We start from the raw sequence: 26,518 nt of genomic DNA, 5'->3' as shown, positions 1-26,518 counted from the left end.
GGTCACAACTTATTTATCATAATCTTTTTCTGGCAAAGACTTGTACTGGATTTCAGATAGGATTTAGTGAGAGACAATCCCAAACTAGAACTACAGGTGGTGGGAGGATAATTGAGGATCTTTGCATCCAAATCATTTCATTTGGATTTTGAGATAGATTATAAGACAGCAATAAAATTTTGAGTCTTTTTAGAGTGAAAATAACGTGGTAAAGATAAATGAAAATTGAATTTTTAGCTAAAAATTTTAAGAGAGGATAGGACACCAATTGTAAGATTTCAGTGTCATTTAATTCAAGCTGAAATCCCCATTTAATCAAATTGAACCCAACCTAAATGAAGATCCAAGACTTCACCACGTCTGTTAGTGTTGCTGTTAACAGATGGAGTTTTTGCTTCCATTTCTCAGTTGGAGTTGCTCATCTGGACATAACCCTTTGTAAAGAGGACAGGCTTGGAACATTTGTCAGAGAAACTGTGCACTGTTTACTTGGGATTTTTGACAGTAATTGAGTAGTTCAGTGCTCTTGTGAGTCCAAAGCATAATTTTACTATTTCTGTTTTGTTGATTCTTAGACTCAATCTGCACCTGGGAATGCTCTAATTCAGTCTGTACCCACTACTGACGGATATTCTCTTGTTAGTGCCACCTAAGGTAGTCATAAGGTTGGCATCAACTCTGAGCTGTGGAGAGAGGAAAAAAGATATGAGCTCTGTTTACAGCTACATGCTCCTTGCTGATAATATCTATCTAAACTAAATGTCTGCCTAAAAATGATTTAGCAGCCTGCCTCTCTTTTGACTGAACAGCAGATCTAGCTTAAGCTTTTCTCTTCTAGATAGAATTATTGGACACTGTTGCCTTAAATTTGCACAGAATTGATAAAGATGTCCAGAGATGTGATCGGAATTACTGGTATTTTACTGCTGATAATCTGGAGAAACTCCGTAATGTCATGTGCAGGTAATACAGCTTGTAAACTGAATCACTTCTCACATAACTGTCATAAACCATAAACTATAATAATATGAAAATAATAATCGTACAAAAAAACTCAATAATGATCTTAAAAGAAGGAATAGTAGTCCCTAGTATGGAAGGTTAGAAAGTACAGATATGATAGGTGGTCCACGTTTGGAATGTGGACTTGAGAGAGTCTCTTTTTACCTCAAGAAACAGACTCCATCGTTCACCTTGAACTGTTCTCTTAATGTACTATTAGCTTTGGTTTCCTCCACATGAGGATAATATATCTTTGCTGTAATGGGGTGCTATAAATGGCAATTAATAATTGTGAGGTGCCCAGATACAGTGTTGCAGGACATCTACTAGGTAGACAAGAGGATTATTTAATCCTATTATCTCTTGTGCTTTCTTCTTTGTGCAGTTATGTTTGGGAGCACCTAGAAGTTGGTTATGTTCAAGGCATGTGTGACCTCCTGGCTCCTTTGATGGTTATACTTGACAACGGTAGGAAGGGTTTTCTTTTGGAACATGTTGGTATCTTTAGGGAGTTCTCTATAAATGCTGTTTTAGAAGAACTTGTACGCATTAATCAAGGTTAGCTCACTAGGAAAAACAAGCTTGCAGCTCTTGATCCATATTTTCTCTAAATGTGGCTGTTGAAATGACCAGCATTAGTATCTCAGAGATTCCCTGTCTACTGACCAACTCCAGATTAAATTTTACTACATTTTCAAAGCAGCTGTGTTCCTGCAGTTGCTGATGCTGAAAACTCAACCTCAAGCTGTGTTGTTTTGAAACATAATTAAAATGGTCCAGAGTCAGGTACTGTCTTTTGTTTCACCTTAATACTGATGATGGGGATAGGGAGCAGCAAAAGGGAAAACCCTCTTTTTTTTTTTCTTTGCCCTGCTGTACGTTACTTTGGTTCAAGGACATCAGAAGACTTGGAACACTAAGTGTTCTGCATTATACCTGCAGATCAGCTGGCTTACAGCTGCTTCAGCCACTTGATGAAGAGGATGAGCCAGAACTTCCCCAATGGAGGTGCTATGGACACACACTTTGCCAACATGCGGTCCCTAATCCAAGTGAGTCTTCTTGAATCCTATTTGAAAGAAGATGAAATTGTTTCAGAGGCTCAGGACTAGCTTGAAGGGCAAGGACTCCAGTGTCTGGGTTTCCTAGCCATCTGGTACTTCAGAGCTGTGGAGGATATTTATGCAGCCCCAGAATGATTTCCTGCTTTTTAGGGAACAATATTTGCTGTCACAATAGACTATGCGTTAGGGCAGGTCAGCTCATATTAACTTGACAAAACAAATTCCCAAAACTTCTGCCTTCAGTACACCAGCTACCCCATGTAATGTCTCGCATTTATGGCTCAGTCCAGCTTCAACTGAAGTCAGGGAGAAATCACATTAAAATCTCGTCACGTCATAGCTGCACAGACAGTAAGCCTTCACCCTGTCAGTCTGTCAGGGCACCCACACCATCAGCATTTTGCAAATGCATAACCAAAGGGCGGATCTGTGCTAAGCAGCTGCTCAGAATAACCATAGGGTCAGCTGATAAAGAGTAGCAAAGAAGTTGTCTTCACCAGCCTCTAACACCTTTGATTTTGGCTACTTTCAGACAAGATAATGTTTAACATCTTATGCTTTGCATTTTAGATTCTAGACTCAGAGCTTTTTGAATTGATGCACCAGAACGGAGATTACACTCACTTTTACTTCTGCTATCGCTGGTTCCTGCTCGACTTTAAAAGAGGTAATAATGTTCTATGCCTATAGTTAGAGTTGTGCAAAACTGAATAGATCTGTTTTGATATAAATGTCTGGATGATGAGCAGCAGCTAGGCTCACTAGAGTTCTCAGAGATTAACTACCATTGGTATGATGTTGGCTGGAGAAGGGGAGAGGGAAAGGGAGGATTCATCAAATTCTATTCTTTTCTGCATAAGGCCTGCAAGACATTAGTTAGAGGGGCTAAAAAGGTCAATTTGAATAATCAGATGCTCTTGTAATGTTTATTCCCATTCAGAATTGTTGTACGAGGATGTATTTACAGTGTGGGAAGTTATTTGGGCAGCAAAGCACATCTCTTCAGAACATTTTGTCCTTTTCATTGCCTTAGCACTTGTGGAAGTTTATCGAGAGATTATCCGTGATAACAACATGGACTTCACTGATATCATCAAGTTTTTTAACGGTAAGGGACATTTTTAAGAGAGTCATTTTGATAAGAAGGAAGTATCCAGAGTTTGCTGCTTCTCCCTTATTCTGACAAACCACCTGCAGTTGTGCAGCGTTGTTGCTGACATGAAAAGCCCCATTTCAGTTTAAGCTGCAAATCTCTTACCCCTTCAGTCACGTTGCTTTTCATGTAAGTGAAGAGCCCAGATTTTCAAATACTTCCTGAAGATCTTACTTGGCACACAAACAGCAGCATTCCTGCTTCCCTCAAAAACAAACAAAAACACACTAAAGATTCTGGTCTGTCAAGATGTCAAGAGCTACTTTAGCTATCTTACTTTACTACAGACCTCTCTATGTGGAACTGTTTAGCCACATTGCTCCAGGTACGTGAAGCCCTTCTTAACTGTATTATCACTTGCATCCCAGTCAATCCAGCAATGGTCCCTCCCTGGAGGGACATCTTTTGATCAAGTTGGGTTCTGGTTCTGCAGCTTTACATATTTTAGAGTCCAGAAGGGTTGTTCACAGACATGTGGGTGCAGACCTCCCATTCCTGTTCTGTCATAAGGCACTGGGGTTTTCTGGAGCAAGAGAACTGACACCTGAAGGATTAGATCTTCATGCAAGGACCTATAGCACTAAGGGATTTGTTCGTTTATTCTATTGTTAATTCTACAAACCTAAAGCCCAGCAATACCTCTGGATTGCTGCTCGTGTTACACTAACTAATCAATGCTAATGTTATAGTACTATCAATGCTGGGGCACAAAAGTTTCTGTCGCTGACAGTTAAGAATGTTTGTCTGTGTCTTTTAGAAATGGCAGAGCATCATAATGCCCAGGAAATACTGAGGATAGCGAGAGACCTTGTCTACAAAGTGCAGACATTGATTGAAAATAAGTGATAATGAACAGACTGTCATTGTGGGCCTTGTTGTGAGCTATTGGATGGAGCATTTCTTGCACTGTAACTTCAAAATGGTGTTTTAATTGCATCTTCCATGTAATGTAATAAATATCTAACAGATTTGTAATACTTTTAAAAATTGAACTTTTCCTTCACCAGATAAGGTTTGTGTTTGATAGTCCTTGTTACACTCAACTTTGTATTTCAAGATGGAATCTTTTTTCATTCTTGTATTTCCCTCTCTCTAGAAGACTGTCTACCTACATATTTGAGATACTAAAAAGGGGGGGGTGACATACTGGAACACTTATATTTTGACTTACTGCACCCTTAATAGCACATTTTGTGCTCTGACAGAGCTTTTCAAGGAGGTAAGCCCCGATCCAGTACTCAAGTGTCGCAAGCATTGAACTGGGTCCTTGGAAGAGCACATATATGGACACAGTTTGTGGACTATGCCTTGAAAGTGGAAGAGAATGCATATGCAGCTCCGGTTACTAAAACATTTGAATTTATATTCACCAGAGTATTTAGCAGCAAGTAAAATAAATAAGGTTACCAACTGGGAGAACAGCCTCATAGTAAATAACATAATTAAGATGAGCAGTGAAGATCTGGCAGCATGGGCTAGAAACGTGGGTTAGCCGTTGCTGACAGCTCATGCTGTTGAGTCTTCATGGCCTACAGATGCCACAAACATGCCCTCGCTTTACTTTGCAAACTTACTCTGCAAGTATTCCCAAATGACAAATCTGCCCAATATAGTTCAGGTTAACACAAGCTGAGCATACAGAAACAGGTTCCTTGCTCATGTTAGCAAGTCCCACACTCTGCATCTGTGTGGAATCCCATGAAGTTCAGTCCTACTTACGGAGCAGACACCACAGAGCCTCACCTCCTCCGGTTTAGTCACTGCTCACTACTAGCCTCCTCCTCCCTGCTCTGCAAAGCTTTCTGGGAGGACTTTCCTTGGGATCCTGCAAACACAAACCAGGCACGCATTAAGTCAAGCAGGTGTCAGTACTTGCTAGATTAAGCAGTTCAAATTGTTGCACAGGCTCCATTTTGCTGCAGCACTGTGCTGGTTTGTCGAGCCATCCATGCACCCCATGGCAGTTCTGTGCCACTTCTTTCTTGTGCTTGGCTGCATGCTTTAAGTAGCAGCATAGGCTTTAATCCATGCTCTATAGAGATCGAAGGTGACTTAGAGTTAGCTGGGGCTCTGCCGTGGAGCTTTAAACAACTCTATTGCCATCTTAGCACTTCATCACACTAAATAACATTTATCATGTATACTCTTAGCTACTTTCCCAGGGTAGGTGTTGTTTCTAAGTAAAAGTGTATCTCTGTATTAGCACAAGAGATGAAGGGAGGGAGCAGTTTTGTTGCAAATAAAGTTAACTGTAGATTTCATAGATACATGTGACCTGTGCTCCTAGAAATCCTAGTGATTTAGCTTAAGCACTTTAACTATTCCACCCTTGGCTATTAGAACCTCAGTGATTTAGAAGAAGAAAAAAGAGAGAGAAAAGAATCTGATTTTTTTTTTTAACCATTCAGAGCACGCAGGGTTACACAGCTTTGTTTCCGTTGAGCCTCACAGAGAAAAGTTATCAACTCTGCTTTTAAGAAGTTTATATTGATTAGATCAGCTCACATGAGCTTCTAAAATCAGATTGTTAGCAAAATGGGTGTAGGAAATCAAATTACTCTGAAGATTTAAATCCTGAGAGGTGACTCTGCTCTTGTTATTGCACAAACAGTGAGCAGTTTCCTCTTGCTTTTTGCACTACATTTGTACTGCCTTTGGGGCTCATGAGCTGAGCATTACTTGCACATGCAAGAGGGATTTGGTTCTAGAACAATTATCTGTGCTTAGATCTCTTTCTATGATTGCAGGAAAATAAAAATTATAAATCGTAGTCCAAATGGACACAAAGCGCTTTTTCAGCTCAAAGACCACGCCCTTAAACTGGTCTCTGAAAATTTGATGGGAAGGTAAAGAAAAACAAACAGCCCAATCCATCCCTCTGTCCGTCGTCACGCAGCCTGCGTCACTTCGGCCCTGCTCCCAGACCGGGGCGTAAGGCCCCTGGTGTAGGCACACGCGCCTTCGCTGCTGTTGTGGGACCAAGCCTGTTGTTCGCCACACTCACAAGCATCATGGTCACAAACCAAGTGACAACAGATGAGCCTACATAATTGTGGAAAAGGTGCTGTGGAGGAGGAGGTTTCGAAGGAAACCCCCTTTCTACACAGAACAGTGCTAAAATAATAGCAGTGGGAGTTACAGAAGGAAGAAAGTTGCGATAAGCTTTACTCCCCACCCGCCACGTGCTCCCACAGTTAGGGTGTGCTCAGGGTTAGAAGCCAAGGAGTTGTACTGCAGGCACGCTCACAGCCTGAACTCGTCATTACTTATAGCTGTGCATCAAACTGTTTTGTAGGCCAGTGCATGGCTGCTGAAAGGTCTCCAAAGCGCTTCAGTTTGTGTGTTTGTCTGTTCACTTGAAAAGTGAAATAGTATTTAAAAAAAAAAAAAGATGAGCGAAAAAGCCCTCCAATTCACAGAGCCTGAGAAAGTGTTGTAAAAAATAAAAAAACTGCACTATTTTTCTTTGTTGGGAATGTACTATATCACTCTACTCTGTTTAAAAAAAACCCTCCGCAAACTTTGTTGTACTTGTTAAAATGTTCTGTCTAATTGTATTTTATGAATATTGTGTATTAACTTATTTATTTTTGTCAAGAGCAGACTATTCTCTTTATTGCTCAATTATTTATGTTTAAATGTAACATATGAATAAATACTGATTGTCAAGGCATTCTGTGGAGCAATTTGGAAATAATTTCTCTCCCTCCAAGGTAATTTCAGAGACAGAACACAGAGCCCTAAGGACCGGGCTGTCTGGGAAGAGAGCTTGATATGTAATTAACGTTTCAATGATGAGCGTGCATGGGTTTTGTACTAAGCAGTAGTTTTAAAGTAAATAGGTCATCACCAAATAGACTGCTGATGTCCCTTAGATGACTTTAAGCAGAGATTTAAATTATATACGTGCATGCCTAAGAACACCTATCGTCACATGCTGAACCTGCTGGCAGTTCAGCTTCAGAGGAGGAGTGGGAACAGAAGTAGGCCTATGACAAGTGTTAAAAAATAAAGTTTCATCCTACATTTTTAGGCCTGATCGTGCTGCAGCTAACATTAAAATCTAGCAGAACTGCTGGGCTTCCAGGATAGATCCTCCTCCAGCACTCCCAGTTTGTCCTCCAAACCTATAAAAAATCCTCCTGCTGCTCCTCTTCTAGAGCAGTGACTCTCCCTCTTCCAGAACTTGCTATCTTACTTGCCTTTTTTTGTGTTTTTTTTTTGTTTTGTTTTTTGTGGTTTTTTGCCATTGTTAGCTTTTGCAGAGATGGCTTTTCCAAGTTTTTAGGTAAGCCTCATTTGTGTTTCTGCAGGAGAGCTCTGCCCAGAGGTGGTTCCTGAGGGGCAGTGGAGCATTTCCCTAGTCTACTGGCTGTAAAAACACCCAAGTATAATGGCTCTCTGTACTGGAGAGCATGCAGCCATCCCTCAGCCGCTACTCGTGACTGTTAGAGCTCTTAATCATGTATTGATCCCTATAAAAGAGGATAAGCTCTTTACGAAGTGTATCTGGTGCCACTCTGTCCTTTGCCTTCATCTTGTAACATGGTGGGAGCTTGGATTGGGATGGGAGACGTGTGTAGCACAGCTACAACTACACATTTGCTTTCTCTTCTACGGGACCTTCTTTCTTATAACCAACACCCCCCCATCCCTCAGCATTCTTCTTTTAGCAAGCTCTAAGAAACTTCTAAACAAGATATTCTACCTTAGACAGCTGTCCCCCAAAGCTGCAGAGTCCCTGCAGCAACAGGAATTTATTTCAGCAAGATGCAGCGTCCCAGTGAAGTTTCATCACCCCAAAATTCTCACCTCTACCCAGTGCCAGCAGAAAAAATAAACCAAAAGAAATCTCCCCTGCTTCCTGCCCCCTTTTCTGCAACCCAGAACAGCTCTAACAGCGTGCTTGGTTAGGTTTCACGTGTTTTCTCCAGTCTACCACCAATTTTGCCAAACACAACAACTTTGGCACTCAGAGTTTATTAGTGCCACATCTTACAGCAGTCTATTTATTTATTATTCCAAGGACTGACTGCCTTCTGTCTTCAGAAGCTCTACCTCACCTAGAAATGCTTTACAGTTTCATAAAGAAAATACAACAACAATAATAAAAACTCAGCCCCCCAAACCATGCTGACAGCACTGGTTTGGATTTGTTTTTTGGAAGGTACCACCCCACCCCTCCCTAGCTGTTACACGCACTGCCAGAAGCCTTGCTGAGCAGTGAGCGGTGCCTTCTGCTTCGCTGCTGCCACCGGGCACTGCTCAGGGGCAGAGGGAAGGCAGCAAAGCTGGCGGCTGCTTGGAGATGTGCTCAGCCCAGGGAAGTCCAGGTGCCTTCGCTTCCAACCTCCCCAGACCCCCACCTGCCTGATCCAGACATCCCCTAGTTGGGATGTTTATGAGGGATCTCCCCCGTGCCTCCTAAATAGCTCAGGAAGAGGAGTCTGAGCAAGTTGGCACTGTGGGGTGTTCAAAGGCTTCATCACTGTTTATGCTCCATAAAACTTTCCAGCTCTGACTTTGTCCCTTTCAATGCCCGTGTGCTTTTCACTCCTGTCAGGCACGGACCTGATACTGCTCGTAACAGCCTGGCACATCAGCCTGCCCAGGCAAATCAGCAGAAACAAGCAAAACAAAAAATAAAGCTGTAAGTCTCAAGCAATAGCCAAGCACTTCTAATAGTTAACATTCTGCCTCCACAACAACTTCTTTTCAAAAATCCTGGCAGTAAGAAAGCAGGCTATGAAACAAGCAGTGATAAAAGAGCTGAGTGCTTTGCCTTGCCTAGCAGGTCGTTACTGAAGTAGGAGACTGTGTAGGCAAGCACACTGCGTGTACAGTCAAGAAGACAGTGTAGGCATAGCATAATTACACGGAAAAATGAAAGCCCAGACAAACACTTTCCACTACACCTTAGCAATCCTGTTTTCAATATAACAGAGTCTTAAGTTTGCTTTATTTTTAAGCCTCTGGTTTACTTTTTTTTTTTTTGATGCATGCTTGGACATAACTTTTGCTACAGCTCAGTGACACTTTTAATGACTTACTAAACCTGCACCATGCCCACTGTTTTTTTGCCCCACCAAGACACAGGTTCCACCACCTTGCAACTTACCAGTTGTGTTGTACAGTCGCACTGAAATGCGCTTCCTGTGTCTCAGCCTGAAACATGCACCGCCGCCACCCCAATCCATTCATCCACGTTTGCTGAGCTTACTGACCATCCCGTAGTACTCTTGCAAACCTCTGATGGGGAGTGGAGAATCCAAACTAACTCTTAGGAAATGGGGAAAGCAGAAGATTTCCTTCACAGGTGCTGCTCCTCAAGTGTCCCGGCAATTCAACCCACCAGTTTGCACACAGCGATCCCACCCTGCCTGGTGCCTGCCCAGGTGTAGCTGAGGCAGCATCAGAGGCACAGCTGGGCAATCACTGGCACTAGCACGAGTCTGAGTCCCACGGCATTTGCCCTTTCAGCCTAAAAAGCCATTGTTTCCCTTTTCAGAATGTTTTATGAATCCACTGCAAAGTCTAACTAGACAACTGATTACAAACACTGAGACGAAACGAACAGTATCTTGCACATCAAGAGTGTGGACAAAAGAGAGGACAAGTCATTTGCATACCAATGAGAGCAAATTACTGGACTACCTTGACTATGTAACTAATTAACCAAACCCAATCTGCTGGGGCTGACAGGGCAGACTGAAAAATAGTGTAACGACGTTTCAGCAAAAGGCCTTCGTTAGCAGTTTGGAAATCAAGTTGGGCATAACCGAGGGTGCTTCCGAGGCCGGCAGGCAGGAGCGGGGATACCTACAGCCCGTTAAAAACGCCAAGGGCAGCGCTGCAGCGAGCTCACTGCACAACGAGCCCGAGCCTCAGCGTTAACCTGGCCACCGGGAGGAGCAAGACACCTCCAGATGCCTTCCCGGTACAAGCGGGGAGGCTTGGATGTACTCACCGGCACCCGGCGGCTGCACAGCCCCCCCGGGCCCCGCTCGCCACCGGCTCCGGCGCTCTCTGGCTGGTCGGGGCCAAGCCCCACTCCTGGGGTGCTCACGAGTTTCTCCCCGACCTGGCACAGCCCTGCTCTTTCTGCCATGCCAGCTTGCTTAGCTGCGTGGGAAGGAAAGGCAAGGAAAAAGGCACCTGGTCTGACGCTCCTCTGCTGTCCTCCACTTCAGGCTCACTCCCTGATGTCCAGAACGAAACACTTCTCGCTGGTGGCTCCTGCATGCCTGGGGAGAGCCAAATACACAGCTGCAACAGGATGCGCAGGCTGAGTTCGTTTTGGCAGCCCTGTTCCACCTGAGAGGTGTGACCAGACCTCCCCCAGCCCCGAGCTTGCACAAAGACCCAGCACCACCACACTGTGAAGGTTTTTGGCTCAGCTACAGCTGTGAGCCCTGGCCCAGCCGATTTTCAAGCAGAGGGTTACACAGGGATGAGCTGGGGCATGACAGCACCGGGGCTGACTGCAAGGGTGCCCAGGGCACTCACTCTGCCTGTGCTTTTCCTAAATTCCTGCAGCTCCCTCCAGCTTACCTGGCTCTGACTCCACACACCAGAGGCAGGGAAAACAGGAGGATTTTCTGAAAACCTGAGACATCCAACTTTGCGATCTGTAGGACAGAGCATTCAAATCAAAGTTAGGTGAGCCAGATTTATCCAGGCTGTATTTCCAGCTCCTCATCTTACCGGCACGGACACTGCAGATCCCTCTCCTCGCACCCACCTCGCAGGAAGGACGCCCCGATGTCCCGCTGCAGGGGGGCACACCCCGGCTGGGGGCTCCTCACCTGGCACACGCGGTCACGGTGCCACGCTGGGGAGCATCGGAGACGCGGGGCCTGACTGGGCACTCCCAGCGCCCCGAAGCATCCCCCAGACAGGAACAGCGCTGGCATGAGTCCGGCGGTTTCTGAGTCCTCCTGGCTGACCGGAGAGAAGGTGCGGTTATGGGCCCCAGCCTGTGCGTGACACCCTCCTCGGAACCACAGGCTGGGAGAGCAGCAGCTGTACAGCATGGAGACTCTTTTATTACATCTTATAACAGCTAACTAAAATTAATTAAACTGCTATTTAACAGCGTTAACAATGCCAAAACATGTTAGAGTGACTGTCCCTGACATTCCTGACCAGAAGTGGTCTCAGCTTCTGACAATAATGAGCAGACTGCCTCGGGGCAAAGCTTACATGCTTGGGAGCAGAGCTGGACCCCCCCATAGCGTCAAAACTATGGGGCTCTGCCCAGGAACGACCCCAAATCCCACACAGGTTAGGAACAGCCTGCAGGTCAGGAGGTGCCTCGGGTCTCCCACCATAGTACTGCTGCTCCTATAGACACAGGTATCAATTTCAGGGCGCCACAATCCTGTGCCTAAACGAAGATGACTAACAATAGCCAGGAATGGTGGATGTGAACCAGAAAAAGAGCCTGCTTGGCTCCTCAGCACCCAGCCTCGGCGCTGGCTGAGGGACGGCACACTGCAAAGCTCTCACAGTGCTGCCAGCATCAACGGCCAGCTCCCCCCATTCGCACTTTTGACAGGTAACACATTTCGATCTTCTCTAAAGGATGCCAGTGAATTAAAGGTGCTTTGCTGATGGATGGCCGAGTAATATCCATTTTCCAAGTTTTGATAAATTCTGGGCTCCGGAAGGAGGGCTTGCTTCCTCTTGAGCACGGCACAGGCGCATCCGGGAGCACACAGGAGCAGCTCCGGGCTCAGCCTAGGGAGCGCTCGCAGACCTGCTGCTCAACAACGCCTACTTGGAGGGAAAGCTACAGCCATGCACAGAGAGAAAACACGGCCCTAATAATTGGAAAATGACAAAGTGAAATATCTGCATGCAAAACACGAGGATGAAAATGCAGAATCCTGTTTCAGATTTCAGTGCATGTTTATTTCAGTTTTATATTTATTTCAGGCAAGTGCTTATTACATGGATATTATTCATGTTGGATACCTAAATTCTGGAGCATGAAGAGCCAGTATAATACAGCTGAATAGTAAAAATACAATATGTACAAAATTAGTTGTTTTTTTTTCACGTAGCAGATGTATCCAAACACATAAAAATCTTTACAGTCTAGGTTTTTCAATATTTAATATCTCAATAAATTGATAACACAGTGACAAGTCCTCACTGTAAACAAAGACTGCATTTGCCCAGTGTGATTGTTTGCCAATTTGTGGCTTTCCTGTGATGTGCAGTGGGAGGCAAATAGATTTCCAGGGCTTTGAATCAGTGGCAAGCATTGGATGCAATTTTGCACTTACAATCAGGATCTTCACTGAAACATCCCTAATGCAGAGAGCTCAGCAGTGACACGGGTAACAACCCTTAGCCACAAGGCTGGTTGCATGCTATGCCAGCAGTGGGGGGACCTCGGTTAGAAGCGCTGGCAGCAGGGACAGGAGGGTTCTGTTCACTTCACAAAACACCTCGGTGAGTGCTTAAATCAAGCAAATTCATATCGGTGGATTCAATTGACTTATTCAATTCTTACTCAGTGAAGAAACACTCTTTTGGATCAGATCCTTAAGGCGTATCTGTAAGGCATTCGTTCAGGCTTCGCTACCTGCAACCCGTGCAGGCTGCCTCATGACGGCACCGGCAGCTCGCGCCGGGCGGGTGGTGCTCTCCGGCTTCTCACCGCGCAGCACTGCCGAGCACCCATGGTTTGGGGCCTTCCAGAGCACAAACAGACACACACACGGGCGGGGGTGCCGGCAGCCAGGGGGCACGATCCCCATGCAGACACAGGGAAGGGAGTTCGGGTGCTTCCCTGGAGGCAGGTGGCCCCGCTGCGGCGGGCAGCGGCGTGCTCTGCCTCCTGCCAGAAACGCTTCTTCAAACTCAAATTCATTTTCTCAGCATAAAGAAAGGGGTCAAATTAAGGGGCCTCATTCTGTTTTACAGAAGAACCATGCAATACCTCTGAGGGACCAAAATGGCATCCCACGGGAGGCATAAATACCAATTCCAATTACAGTTCAACACCTCCACCCTGCACCGGCAGCGCAGAGCAGCTGTGCTAGTAAATAAGAACAGGTCCTTAGTATTTGCTGCACACAAACCCCTACACAGCTCCCACGGAGGTGGATCGCTGGCCCTGCAACACTGCCTGCAAACACCCAAACACAGCATTTGCTGAAGCTGCACTTCTCTGATGCTGCATTTATGCTAATATTTTGATAATTCAAGTTTTGAATTATTATTTTTCAGCTCTACAAATCAGGAAGAGAAGGATGCCGTGAAACTACACAATGTATTTTCCTTAACTCTAAACATCTGGTCCTAGCAACTGATGTTTGACTAAAGGAGAAAAAAAATCTAAAAATAGTGTTATAATCAGTTCTCAGAATGATAACAAAGGATGGAAAATAGGTCAGAAACATTAGAGTTTTTTTTTCTGCTAATGCCAATTTTTCAGAATTAAAATAAAATTTAAATGAACAGCTGCTCAATCACACAAGAAAAATGGGATGCAAAGCCCTGGGAGCCTCACCCGCGAGGCGATCAGCAGCCACACACCTCTGCGCCACTCCCGAGAGATTTAAGGCATTCGGGTCGCAGCCCAGCAAAGCACAGGTGTAACTGAGCTAAAGCAAGTGCCTGTAACTCCACGGGACCAAGCAAGCGTCTTGCGCAGGTCAGCAGAAGTTGGGTGATTTATCTGGGCTTTAAATCTGATCCCAAGGCCCCGAGGAGACAGGAAAGCCCCCGTTCCTGCAGGACGGGGAGGATCTGGCAGCTCAGGCTGCCCGCACACGCACCAGGACGTTTACCTTCACCCAGGAGACATTTCAATACACATCACAGAAAGCAAGGGGGGGCCAAACAAGCATCAAATGCGTCTTCACACCAGGCAAATTACGTCTTCTTCCCACGCCCTCCCTCCCTCTGTCCCTCCCTCCCTCCCAAAATCACACAAGTGAGGTCTTCAAATACCCCTTGTCCCCACCCAACCAGAAACAATTTTCACACCTTTTTTTTTTTAAATGCAAAAAATCCACTCAAGATGCAAATCAGTCCAAAAGAGACACAGGCTACATACAAAAATCGGAGACACAATAGAGTCTTGAAGTTCTATACGTATATAAACAGGCGTGCATACAGACAACCACACCAATACTGACAAAAGCAGCAAGTCTCACCTCCATCTAAACCACTCAAAGGCATTTTATGTTTTTTTTTGTTTGTTTGTTTCTTTTGTTCTTTTGTTACAGAAGGCCACTTTTAATTAAAAGAAAAGAAAAAGAGACCAGTAGGCCAACACCAGAGCACCGTAGCCTGTCGCGGCCCCGGGCCCGCCGCCTTTCCAGCACGGTAGCGAGCCAAAACCCAGCTGCTGGTGGGGCCGTCCCGACCCGGGCACTCGACTCTGAAGAAGCCAAAGGCTCTGCAGGAGGCCCACCGCCCCCGCCACACTCCCCGGCAGGCAGACAAAGCAAAGCACAATTAATTCACCTTTCCCTGCTCTGTTTGGGCCCAGTCCCACCTCCGCAGGAGGCAGCTGGATGCCTGCGTGGCTGGGAGCGATGCAGGACCGGATCCTGGATCCCTGCAACGGTTTTGACCGATCACCCCCTCCTCCTTGTCCACCCGGCAGCGGCCCCGCACCAGCCCGGCCAAGACGAACACAAACCCAGCCCTGCCCGGGGCACACGGTGGTCTGAGGGGCCGCGTCCACGGCGGGACGTGTGGCTCGCCGGCGACTGGGGCGTGACAGGCTCACCGTGCTCCCGCTGCCCTGATGAGCTCCCCCCAGCACCAGGGCTCCCCCCCAGGGATTTAATACCTGAACTTTGCTTCCTCGGGCACCCAGTGTCCGACTGGGCCCACACACGCGCAGGAAGAGGGCTCGGCGGGAGCTGCCCCGCGGCCCCCACTGCGCTGACAGGGCCCGGCTGAGGCGGGAGCACAGCCGCCCCTCCTCCGGCCCCGCCGTGCTCCCCTCAGCGTCGCCCCGCAGGGCACAGCGCTCCTGAGCACAAACCACAACGCGTGCGATGCCTTCTCTGGGTCATCTTCATAAAAGCATGCCATTATTAGTACCAATTATCTTTTGTTTTCAATACTGTGAAATGTACAAGAAATGTTTTTGGTCAAAACTAGCTTCCAAAGCCACCCAACCCACCCAGCAGTGGGGCTGGCAGGAGCAGCGCTGCTCCGCATTGCTCTTTCCCTCCTGCGCTCTTTGCAAATCAAACACCAGCAGAAAAATGGTCTTGTTCAACAGGAAGGCCAAAGCCAACGATCTGGTTTAGCCTCCAATAAAAATGGTCTATCTTTGTTTTACAGAACGATGCAGTTTGCACGCCAGCTGCAACTCTGGAAACTTGACCGCCCACACAGTACCATGCTCGTGCTCTGGCCTGAAGGGACACGGGACGTGGCCCAGAGAGCAGCGGGTCCCTGCAGCCCGGCCCGGTGTCTTGAAGTCTCTTCTCAGTCCTCCCTGAGATCAGCACGGGTTTGGCCCCAGGAAGTTCAGAGCTGAGATTTCAGGACGCAGCTGGGGGGGGGGGCTCTGCAGGAGCCATGGGGCCCCGCGAGTCACTGCCTCCATGGCAGCGCTGACAGAACCGCGGCAGACACCGCACTGAATAGCTTGAGCGTTTCTGTGGCCAAGACTAGCCCTCTGTCTCTGCTAGAATAATCCTGAATAGGGCATTAAAACGTAGCTAGTGAACTAGGAGTTTAAAGATTCCTGGTGTTTGCTTGATATCATGTAAAAATGGTTGTAATTACTTTCTGTAAATCTGTCTGCCTTTTTTAACTCTCCCCCTTCCCTCAACTTCCCTGCCTGTTTTGCTTTAATCTTTTTTAAAAATCCTGAGCAACCTGAGGGTGACCAAAAGGGACAGCCACCGCTCCAGCCAGGGCCCCAGCAAATGCTTCACCAGTGAGAGGCCACCACTGCCACCAGCACTGGTCACGTCACCACACCGAGAATTTTAGAAACAGGGCAGTCTCACCAGTCTCACAACTCCTTTCACAATTCTACTGCAGGAGAGCAAAGTGCCACCTGCCATCAACCATGCACGCCAACACACACATGCACGAGGATGCCCACCCCTCCGTGTCTCAGACACGACTCAAGCAACTGCAGGCAATGGTGGAAAATCAGGTCGTTCATCTTCCTAAATTAAACTACAGGGGTTCTAGCTGGTTCTTACTGGAGAGGTCAGGAACGCCTTCCTGTATCTAAAGTGTCAGCTGTAAGAACTCTTTCCAGAATAATTCTGAAGTAACCGTCTGGTTTTATTCCCCTTTGTCTGCATTCACTTGGCAGGTGAAAGCCAGAAATCAGACTGAACCAAAGACCTGGAGGTGCCTGACCTGCGGACTGCTCTTGGCCACCCACTTCAGCTCAGTGCAGGGGCTCCCCAGGAGCTCCTCAGCGCAGGCACAGCTCTCCCACTGGGACCACACCATCTGCTCCCCAGCCAGGGCAAGCTATGGAAGCAAAAGAGTATTTTTATGTGCAACTGCAGCTGTCCCACAGTTTTCGCTCGCACAGGCCTGTTGGTGTGCATTTCAAATGAACATGGCTGTGCTGACTGAAGGTTTAAGCACAGATCAAGCTTCTGAGCACATTTTTGCTAGCAGTGGCGTTAGATGAACCATGGCGAGCGCACAGGCTGCAGGGTCAGGAAACAGCGCTGCAGGTGACTGGCCAAAGCCTGCCAAAGTGCTGGAAACATTTCCACCAACTTACAGGCTGAGTCAGGCTTGAAAAGGACAGAAAAGTCTTCTCAAAACTACTACATTGAGAACTCATTTTCTTTTTTTCTTTTTTTTTTTTCCTGTGGTATGGTTACCGGTAACTAATATTATTCAACAACAGAAAAGATTTCTTGTAAACTTCATATTTATTGATTTTTTTGGGACAAATTAGATCTTCTGAATCCCAAAGTGTACATATATATATATTTATATATAGCTTTCTCCATAGGGAAAACACATATATCAAAGGAGGAGAGACATTTCTAAAGTGCCCCTTGTTATACAGTACTGAACATGATTTCTAAGAGCATTAGCATAAATCTGAAGTTTCTGAGCAGGAATGACAGCTGTGAGGAAAGAAGGGCTGTGGTTTGTTCTTTTCCCCACAGAACAGAAAGAAGTTTGCTGACTGTAAAACACAAACAAACAAAAACAAAGAAATGTTTCTGGTAGCTGTGGAGAAGGCAAACGCGAGCAGGGATGACCAGTGACATCTGGACAAGCTCACGGGCTGGCTGGGTGGAAGGACAAGCCTTTCTTCAGGTGGAGTTTAACACTGAGGAAAGGTTCAGACTTTAACTAGTCACAGAAAGCCAAGGGAGAGAGGAAAAGTGGTAAAAGCAGGACTTACGTGTGAGCAGGGCTAGTGACACTGATACCTTCAAACCATAAGGGAGTAAAAGATGAAGAGGTCAGTGGGATCACATGTCCGTAAGGTAAAGGCCATTAATCCACCAGAAAGCTCTTCTGTCTGTATCAAATAAAATGGGAACCCTTCTCTCAATCTCCTACATATTTTACTGTGGAAACACTGACAGGGTACTCTGCACAATTTAGGAGTAACTGTGTGTCTGTGTCACTGCTAGTGACCCAGTACCAGCTCTCCTGGGATAAGAAGCCAATGGAATTAAGGTGGGAGCTAAGTTTTCAATGCAGAAAGCAGGCCGTCATTCAAAACTGCATGTAAAAAGTGCAGGACAAACGTGTAAATATTGCTGCTGTACCTCCCTGTCAACACCTCCAAAAGGGGAACGATGTCCTGGGGAGGAGGGGGCTCACTCTCGGTGCCCATTTGCTGTTGCGCTCGCAGTAGCCATGCACTGCTAAGCTCCGCTTCCCAAGCAGGGATTTTTCTTCTTCAATAAGCTCAGCCATTGTTGGCCAGAAATTAGACTTTCTGCCTTGATTTTGTTATTTTGCATGGCTCCATGATTTGGAATAGGAAAGAAGAATGACAGAGAGCTGCTTCCTCCTCCTCCTAACACAGCTGCAGAAGACAAAGCCATGCAGTTCTGCCTAGGAAGGGAGATGACCCTGCTGCAAATACTCCTTTTTCAAGTGTCTCTGATGAAGAATAACTGTCCTGGTTTCAAACACCCATCTCCAGAAATACCACCTAAAGGCTCCCACTGGCACACAAAACACAGCTCTCTTGGCCAAGCACCTGAATGTACAAGGGAGACAATAAAGCTCTGGTGACTCCCTTTTCCCCATAGCATTAATGGCAGACTAAATGTGAGAATGAACAACCTATTTAAATGTGGTTCAAGGATAAGGAATCCTTAAAGATTTGTCCATTCTGCTGTAGAAACTGTGCTAGCAACATGAGCAAAAGCTTCCTGGACTTGAGGATGCAAGGAAAGAAAAAAACAAACAAAACCAGTACTAACTACTGAGCAACCCACAGCTTAATAAATACAGATTTAATGCAATTTTCAGCCATGACTGCTCAGAAGGCACAATCACACTTGATTTATGTTTGCAGTAATTTCTGCCACCTCCAGCACAGTTTCAACTATAGTATGGACAGTCTAGAACTGGCAAGCTTTTTTTAATTTACCCCTGCCACTGTTAACAGCAGCCCACAACCAAGCTAAAGTCCTGCTGGAGCTGACAGGCATTTTGGACAGACTACAGATCAAGTTCTCCTGTGGAAGATCTTAACTCAAAACTAGATTTAGCTGGCTAGCACAGTGAAGGTGGTCTCATGACTGCTCAACCCCATCTTACCTCCTCCTCTGAATGGGTGTCATTTCCGAAGTGTAACCGGTTGGATGCTAGGAGGGACCATCCTCTCATCCTGTCTCACGGAGAACGTCCCCTGGCTACAACAGGAATTTTACCTGCATTAAGGACTGCAGAGTTTTTGTTTTTAGGAAGAGAGGAAGATGGAAAATAGAACGTTAATAGTAATACTACATGCAAAATGGTGCGAGGAACAGAAAGATCATGAACAGCAGCAATACAGACAGAACAGTGCAAGAAGCAGAATATTCAGTCAGCAATAAAACACATCCAAAGCAACCTCCCAGGCAGCCTGGCAGGGACCAGCACTCAGTGTCCCTCACTCTCATTGGGAGTTTGCCGTTAACTGCAACGAGATCTGACCTCACTACCAGAAAAGATGGAACAAGATGGTTACTTAGGATGTGGGGTTTCTTTGGTGCACGTCTCACTGTAGTCTGTAAGACTCACTGTCAGGATATGCATACTGAGCTTGTGGACTATACTGTTATCCTACACAAGACTATTTTTTTCCCCAAAAGAAAAAAAGACGTCAAAATTGCTTGCACTTTGGAAGATATCACATGCACATTTATCCCTTCTCTAATCCATTAACTTCCACACTAAAGTGTGGTCAGTTCAGGAACAAACTAACAAAGAAAAGTAACCCATGCAGCAAATCAGTTCAATTTCTGTTGGTCTTCTTGTCCCAAGTTCCATTCTATCAGGCCAGATGAACACATTGCAAGTTGCTAGCACAAAGTGTCTGCCACTGTAAAAAAAAAAAAAAAAAAAAAAAACAAGAAACCTGGGGCTTGGGACTGGCACAAGGAATCCTGAAACTGGGAGGGCCAAGCAGGAGTTCTGCAAAACCAATTATTGCATTAGCAAAACCAAGCCAAACCAGAAAACAAACCCCACCAAAAACGTCCGAACAAAACACTGTCATCCATTAAAATAATAAAAAACTTTTTTTTTTTGTTTTGACATAGCTATAAAAATCAAGTCATTTATAAAACTGCAACAAATGAAGTCCGGTTGTGTATTCAAAGAACCATAGAACGGTTTGGGTTGGAAGGGGCCTTAAAGATCATCCGGTTCCAACCCCCCTGCCATGGCCAGGGACATGCCCCACTAGATCAGGTTGCCCACAGCTCCATCCAACCCACTGAACACCTCCAGGGATGGGGCATCCACAGCTTCTCTGGGCAACCTGTTCCAGTGCCTCGCCACCCTCCCAGCGCAGAATTTCTTCTCATATCTCATCTAAATCTATCCTCTTTCAGCTTAAAGACGTTACCCCATCCTATCACTACATGCCCTTGTAAAAAGTCCCTCTCCAGCTTTCTTGTAGGCCCCCTGAAAGGGTGCTATGAGGTCCCCCCGGAGCCTCCTCTTCTCCAGGCTGAACAACGCCACTCCCTCAGCCTGTCTTCGCAGGAGAGGGGCTCCAGCCCCTTGATCATCTTCGTGTCCTTCCTCTGGACCCACTCCAACAGGTCCATGTCCTTCTCGTGCTGGGGGCCTGAGCTGAACGCAGGCTCCAGGTGGGGTCTCACGAGAGCAGAGCAGAGGGGGACAACTCCCTCCCTCGCCCCGCTGCCCACATTGCTTTTGGAGCAGCCCAGGGTACGGCTGGCTTTCTGGGCTGCAAGTGCACATTGCCGGCTCATGTCGAGTTTCTCGTCCACCAGAACCCCCAGGTCCTTCTCCTCAGGGCTGATCTCAATCCATTCTCCACCCAGCCTGTGTTTGTGCTTGGGACTGCCCTAAACCAAATGCAGGACCTTGCGCTCGGCCTTGTTGAACCTCACGAGGTTCCCCCAGGCCCACCTCTCAGCCTACCCAGGTCCCTCTGGATGCCATCCCTTCCCTGCAGCGTGTCGGCCGCACCACTCAGCTTGGGGCTGTTGGCAGACTTGCTGAGGGTGCACTCAATCCCACTGTCCATGTTGCCGACAAAGATGTTAGACAGCACCAGTCCTAGTACTCCCCCCGAGGAACACCACTCATTGCAGTTCTCAGCTTGGACATCAAGCTGCTCACCACAACTCCTTGAGCACGCCCATCCATATCCAACTCCTTCATCACCAAGTGATCCATCCATCAAAGCTACGTCTCTCCAGTTTATAGACAAGGACACTGTGTGGGACAGTGCCAAACGCTTTGCACAAGTCCAGGTAGATGATGTCAGTTGCTCTTCCCTTATCCACCAACGCTGTAACCCCATCATAGAAGGCCACCAGGTTTGTCAGGCACAATTAGCCCCTAGTGAAGCCACGCTGGCTGTCACCAATCACCTCCTTGTTTTCCATGTGCCTTAGCATTATTTCCAGGAGGATCTGCTCCATGATCTTGCTGGGCACAGAGGTGAGACTGACTGGCCTGTAGCTCCCTGGGTCTTCCTTTTTCCCATTTTAAAAATGGGGGTTATGTTCCCCCTCTTCCAGTCAGTGGGAACTTCACCAGACTCCCACAGCTTCTCAAATATGATGGATAGTGGCTTAGCAACTTCATCTGCCAGTTCCCTCAGGACTCATGGATGCATGTGTCAAGTCCCAGGACTTGTGCACCTTCAGGTTCCTTAGCTGGTCTCGAACCTGATCTTCTCCTACACTGGGCAATTCTTCATCCTCCCAGTCCCTGCCTTTGCCTTCTGGGACTTGGGCAGCATGGCTAGAGCTCCTGCCGGTGAAGACTGAGGCAAAAAAGTCACTGAGTGCCTCAACCTTCTCCATATCCTGGGTAACAAGGTCTCCCGATTCCTTCTGGAGAGGGCCCACATTTTCCCTCGTCTTCCTTTTATCACCATTGTATCTACAGAACTTTTCTTGTTGCCCTTAATGTCCCTGGCCAGATTTAATTCTATCAGGGCTTTAGCTCTCCTAAACTGATCTCCGGCTGCTCAGACAATTTCTCTGTATTCCTCCCAGACTACCTGTCCTTCCTTCCTTCCACCCTCTGTAGGCTTCCTTTTTACGTTTGAGTTTGTCCAGGAGCTTCTTGTTCATCCATGCAGGCCTCCTGGCGTCTTTGCCTTTTTCCTTTCAGTAGGCAGGACAGAGAATTTCCTTGAAATGCCATAACAAGTCACAGTGATTTTAGATGTTTTTTTGAAATATAATATATTGACGGGAAATACCTTTAACGCATTTTTTTTTGTCACTGTATATGTACCCTGGTCCACCAAACCATCTACCTTAAAGTTTCTTGTTTAGAGAGGACACTCTGTCTTCTTCCTCCAAAAATGAATTTTGTCTAATAATCCTGCAAAATAATCAACCTTACAAAAGGCCTTCTTCAAATGTTATATTTATATATATATGTATATACATATATATACACACACATACACACATATATATAAATATAGACTTCTATGATTTTTTCCCATTCTACGCAATGTCTCAATAAAGAGATCAGCAATTTTATTCTACAAAGAAGCAACACATAAAAGGGGAAAATTAAAGTCTTAAGAACATCATATCCATATTTCACTGATTACACATAAAAGGAAAAAAAATCACCATGAACAACTGTCTTTGAAGTTTTCTCGGATTAGCAAAACTCAAGTGCAGAGCGGCCCCGTCTCGCTATCACCGGCAGGCTCGTGGCTGGGCGGCTGAGCCAGCCCCAGCCCCGCGCACCCCGCCACTCTGAGTTTTCTGCACTTCCCTCCCGCGGAGTCGGACGTGGTTGGAATGTATGGAGTTTAGGAAAGGTTCCCAACAACGACTTTGCCGTCGGACGATCCTCTCTAGGCCAGCTTCAGTGTGCTCACTGGGAATGACGGCATGGTTACCATAGTCACCGGGTTTAGGACCGTCTGCCCCACCAGCTGCGGGTGATGGACAACTTGGGTTCCTACAGCAGGCTTGGCCATCACCGCTTGCTGGCCAAGGCTTGTGGTTCCATTCACTTGCTGGTGAGAGATAGTGTGAGCAATGTGGCTCACCACAGGCTGGCTGACGGCCACGGGCTGAGGGTAGATGGGCAGCTGCTGGCCGAGGTGGGCCATGTGGTTGATGGTGGCTGGGTGCACAGTGATGTGGCCGATAGGCTGAGCAGCAGTGGTAAGTTGCACAGGGCTGGACGTGGAAGGTGCAATGTGAGCAATGTGCTTGGTCTGTGGACCCTGAATCACGTGGTTGACAGTCTGAATGACCGAAGCGTGGGTAGTGGCGGTGTGGGCAATAACAGTCGATTGCACTGTCGAAGCCGCCACGATGTGAGTCTGTGCTGGGACGATCGCCTGCGGCTGGACCAGTGCTTGTGTCTGGATGGGAGGCTGTGCGTGGGCCGGGGTTTGCTTCTGCTGGATAGACAGGTGCTGAGGCAAAACTGCTGGGTGATGGGAAGCAGCATTTGAAGGGACGGCTTTCAGGAGCTCTGGGTGCTGGCGCTGAGTTAGTTTTGGTAATGAGTTCACTGGCCTGTCATCTTCCATGTCTTCATCCATGTTGTCTTCACCCTCTGGAAAAAAATGAAAGGAAGAAACTCCCATAAAAAAGAAAGCAGAGCATGAACTGGGCTAACCAGCCTCTCCTACATGGCAGCACAAGCAGAAGAGATGGCAGCAGGAGGAGATGCTGAGCTACGGAAGGGCAGCACAGCACAGCAGGCTCCACTGAGCCCCAGTGGGGTGGCACACCCCTCTCTTCTCTGCGTGTGGGCCAAGGACACGGAGCCAGGCTCTCAGTCCAGAGAGGGGTGCCCACAGAAGGCTGAGAGATCTCACTTGGCAGGCAAGGGAAGCAACTTGAGCAGAGGCAGACAGACAACCTGGGATTAGGAGTGCTCTGTGCGCAAAGAGAACAGGACTTCTTATCCTGGCAAGTTGTTCTACCACTTGGAACTACCCCTTCTGCTCCCAGAGCAGGAAGGAAACACCGATGAAGAAACACGGCAGCAAGTTCCTCAGCCTGGTTCTGGAAAAAGGAGTCTTCATTCAGCCCACAAATTAATGAGGCAATACTGACCCTAAGGAGATGAGGATCGTGAGCAGGGCATCTTGCACTGCATGCTCTGAAGACAGCCATGCAGTAGACTAAAAATCTCAGAAGATATGGAAGCAGCAGGAAAACCAGGGAACGTACTTCCCTTTTGCAAGCGCTGTGGTTAGTAGTAGCTTGAAGACATCATTTTCAGCTGAGGCCGGCTGATGCCCCTGTTTACAAAGCACCCCTACTCTCAGCTTCCACCTGGAGATGGTTGAGAGCATGTTCAAAGGTGACGAACCCAATAGAGGACTCTGAATGAACCAGAAAGTTCATGTTTTCCCTTTCTGGAACCTGCTGTATCGTCTGCCTGGAGCACCAAGAGCAAATGCTGTTATGATTCAAAGGAGTTGCTGCAAATAGTTATGAACTGCTACCCCCTCCCGATCCCTGGAAAGCAAAGCGCTGTCCATCCACGACTGCCTATTCTTCCTGCTGCAGATCACTGGTACGGAGAAAAGCATGCACTCTCCTACCTCACAGGAACTTCTTACTGGGAACAGCACACTCGATTTTCGTTAGTATCATTTTATCTTCATAGTGAATCCTTCTCGTGCAACGTGAAGGCTCATTAAGTTGGTCAAATGCTCTGGTGATCTCTCCTGTACCAATTCCTTCTTCTCTGCATGGCTGAACACCTTCCCACCTCCATGCACAAATACATCGAGATGCTTATACACCAATCAGTTCTACTGAGCAGCGGTGCACAGCTGTGCAAGAGGGAAACTACATTTTGAGAGCAGGGAGCTTCACGTGAGATACTAGCAGACTGACTGTGCAAACCTGCGCTTAGTGTTTACCTAACATTGTTGATGCATGATTTTCAGTATACTTTACACAAGTAGAAGTATTTTATTAGACCAGCATCAATGATTAGAAAACTCTTGAAAACCTTTTACTTAATTCTGAATGCAAAGAAACCGTGATAGTGCTAAATGAAGACTCCCAACACCACCACCACTACATAGCTGTGTCAGTGATGTACAGTGATGATAAAAGAAGAGAGAAATGGCAGATACCTGATGCTGTCGAGGTAGATGCCTGGTCATCCTCTGGCTGAACTGTCTGTCGAATAATTCTGTCAATCTCCATGATGTCCATCCACTGGCTCAACTCGTTCTTTACTTCTGCCAGTCGCTGCTGGGTAGCGATCTTCTCTCTTGCCAGCCGCTCCATCTCGTGTTCATATTCTTTTTCCTTTCTCTTTAAAGTCTAAAGACAGGAAGAAATAAAACAAAAATCTAAGGAGAAAAAAGACAAATGTAATCTATGCCAACCTGGTCATTCCCACATCCATTGCTGGTTTTCTTCTACTACCAGCTATACTGGTGGAGACTTGTTCAGATGTAGTTATGCCCTTCAAATTCATGCAGAAGGGGAAAGGACGAGACCTGGCCATGAAAACCTGAAGGGTTACTTTGGCCAACCACTTTCTGTTTTCTGAAGGAAAACTGATGAGCGTCCGAAACTGAAATGGTTAACCAAGCCCGGTGTGAGGCACTTCAGCTCCAGGGGTAACAGCCTAAAGCTCCTTAGGAAAATTTGTAAAGCTTTTTCTCTGAAAAAAAAGTATTTCTGCCACTCTGCGGACAGAAAATTAAACCTTCTTCCTGCATTCTTTCTCTCTCCTGACCTCCACAGTTCTTCCTCTCTCCACTTCTGACCTTGCTCCCGGGCCGTGGCAGCAGCGGCCCGGCGCACTCCAGGGGAAGGTGCCGGGGAGGCGGCAGAGCAGGTGGCTGGAGTCTGCTGGCCCCAGTCATCTTTCAGGAACTATTCTGGGACGCGTTTTGTTGTAGCTTGCCGTGTAAAGACGGAGTTCCCGGCTGAGCCGCTACTCGGCTTAGTAACGAACCTGGTGTAATTACCAAGAGCCTGCCTCCCTCTCCAGTAGCTCCCCCTGCTCTGTGCCAGCAGCACCACACCGCAGGCGCAGTCCCAAGGGCTCTGCAGGAGCTGCACGTGTGTGCTACCCTCCAAGGGGAGCCCGGGAGGCTCCAACAGAGCTGTCCCCAGCCCCCCAGCCCCTGCAGCACAAAGCTCGTGTCTCCAGTAGGAGCTTGGTGTTTCTGCCATCTCCCACGCCTGGATCTCCTGTACCAGGGCTAGAGGACGCCCTGCAAGCCGGGCTGGGTAAAAGGGGCTGATGCAGCCCAGAAGGGCTGGCGGGACAGGGAGCAGACCCCCTCCTGCCTCTGTGTTTCTTCCCATCGGTGCCACTGGGGGCCTGGTACTGATGGGGGGTGATCATCTGCCTGTGCTCCTCCCTGAGTGGCGTCATCGGCGGCCCCCCTGGACAGACCGCCACCTGGCACCTGCCTGCTGATGGGTTAATTTTTGCAAATCATCCTGCCCACGTCAGGTGCCAGGTTTTCCAGTCACACATCAGAAACTCCACAGGGTCAGCCAAACCTTAGTCGTTCTGACTGCGCTTGCCTGTATGTTCTCAAACAGCAAACACCTTCAGAGACACGCACTGGTCTCCTGTACCTTTTTTTCTGAAACAGGAATTTCTTGCTGCAGCAGTATTATCACAACAGATCCTACTCTAT

General features: G+C 47.1%; 2 protein-coding genes and 1 long non-coding RNA gene across 20 annotated transcripts in view; 1 reads left to right on the top strand and 2 right to left on the bottom strand.

Moving 5' to 3' along the window:
• Positions 1-6,890, top strand: part of SGSM2 (small G protein signaling modulator 2) — a 51,218-nt gene extending 44,328 nt beyond the window's left edge. For 5 of the 7 annotated variants that reach the window (XM_080562769.1, XM_080562765.1, XM_080562768.1 and 2 more), the window contains 6 exons: positions 839-963; positions 1,388-1,470; positions 1,945-2,054; positions 2,637-2,733; positions 3,007-3,174; positions 3,977-6,890. In XM_080562769.1, the coding sequence (XP_080418895.1) occupies positions 839-963; positions 1,388-1,470; positions 1,945-2,054; positions 2,637-2,733; positions 3,007-3,174; positions 3,977-4,065 (672 nt within the window). In that variant the 3' untranslated portion in view covers positions 4,066-6,890. The remainder of the gene's footprint in view (positions 1-838; positions 964-1,387; positions 1,471-1,944; positions 2,055-2,636; positions 2,734-3,006; positions 3,175-3,976) is intronic. The other 2 variants (XM_080562770.1, XM_080562767.1) reach the window with 1 other exon arrangement.
• On the bottom strand, positions 4-14,144 carry LOC308180701. Of its 6 annotated transcripts, XR_013941131.1 has the most exons (6): positions 10,375-14,144; positions 9,338-9,498; positions 4,963-5,044; positions 3,325-3,424; positions 1,939-2,071; positions 4-683 (listed from the first exon to the last, which is right to left on the bottom strand). It is a non-coding gene; the product is annotated as an uncharacterized lncRNA (long non-coding RNA). The 6 variants fall into 6 exon arrangements; XR_013941134.1 differs by lacking the exons at positions 4-683; positions 1,939-2,071; positions 3,325-3,424 and having other exon boundaries at positions 4,931-5,044; positions 10,375-10,463; positions 10,771-14,144; XR_013941132.1 differs by lacking the exons at positions 4-683; positions 1,939-2,071; positions 3,325-3,424 and having other exon boundaries at positions 4,931-5,044.
• A 2,948-nt stretch (positions 14,145-17,092) lies between these two features.
• MNT (MAX network transcriptional repressor) overlaps positions 17,093-26,518 on the bottom strand; it is an 85,702-nt gene continuing 76,276 nt past the window's right edge. For 6 of the 7 annotated variants that reach the window (XM_080562748.1, XM_080562746.1, XM_080562749.1 and 3 more), the window contains 2 exons: positions 24,986-25,178; positions 17,093-23,442 (listed from right to left, as the gene is read on the bottom strand). In XM_080562748.1, the coding sequence (XP_080418874.1) occupies positions 22,727-23,442; positions 24,986-25,178 (909 nt within the window). In that variant the 3' untranslated portion in view covers positions 17,093-22,726. The remainder of the gene's footprint in view (positions 23,443-24,985; positions 25,179-26,518) is intronic. The other variant, XR_013941129.1, reaches the window with a different exon arrangement.

The sequence above is a fragment of the Anser brachyrhynchus genome, assembly GCF_964034855.1.
Source record: "Anser brachyrhynchus genome assembly, chromosome: 20".
NCBI lineage: Eukaryota > Metazoa > Chordata > Aves > Anseriformes > Anatidae > Anser > Anser brachyrhynchus.
The sequence above is the reverse complement of the archived record's forward strand: the minus strand, read 5'-3'. Positions and strand labels throughout refer to the sequence as shown.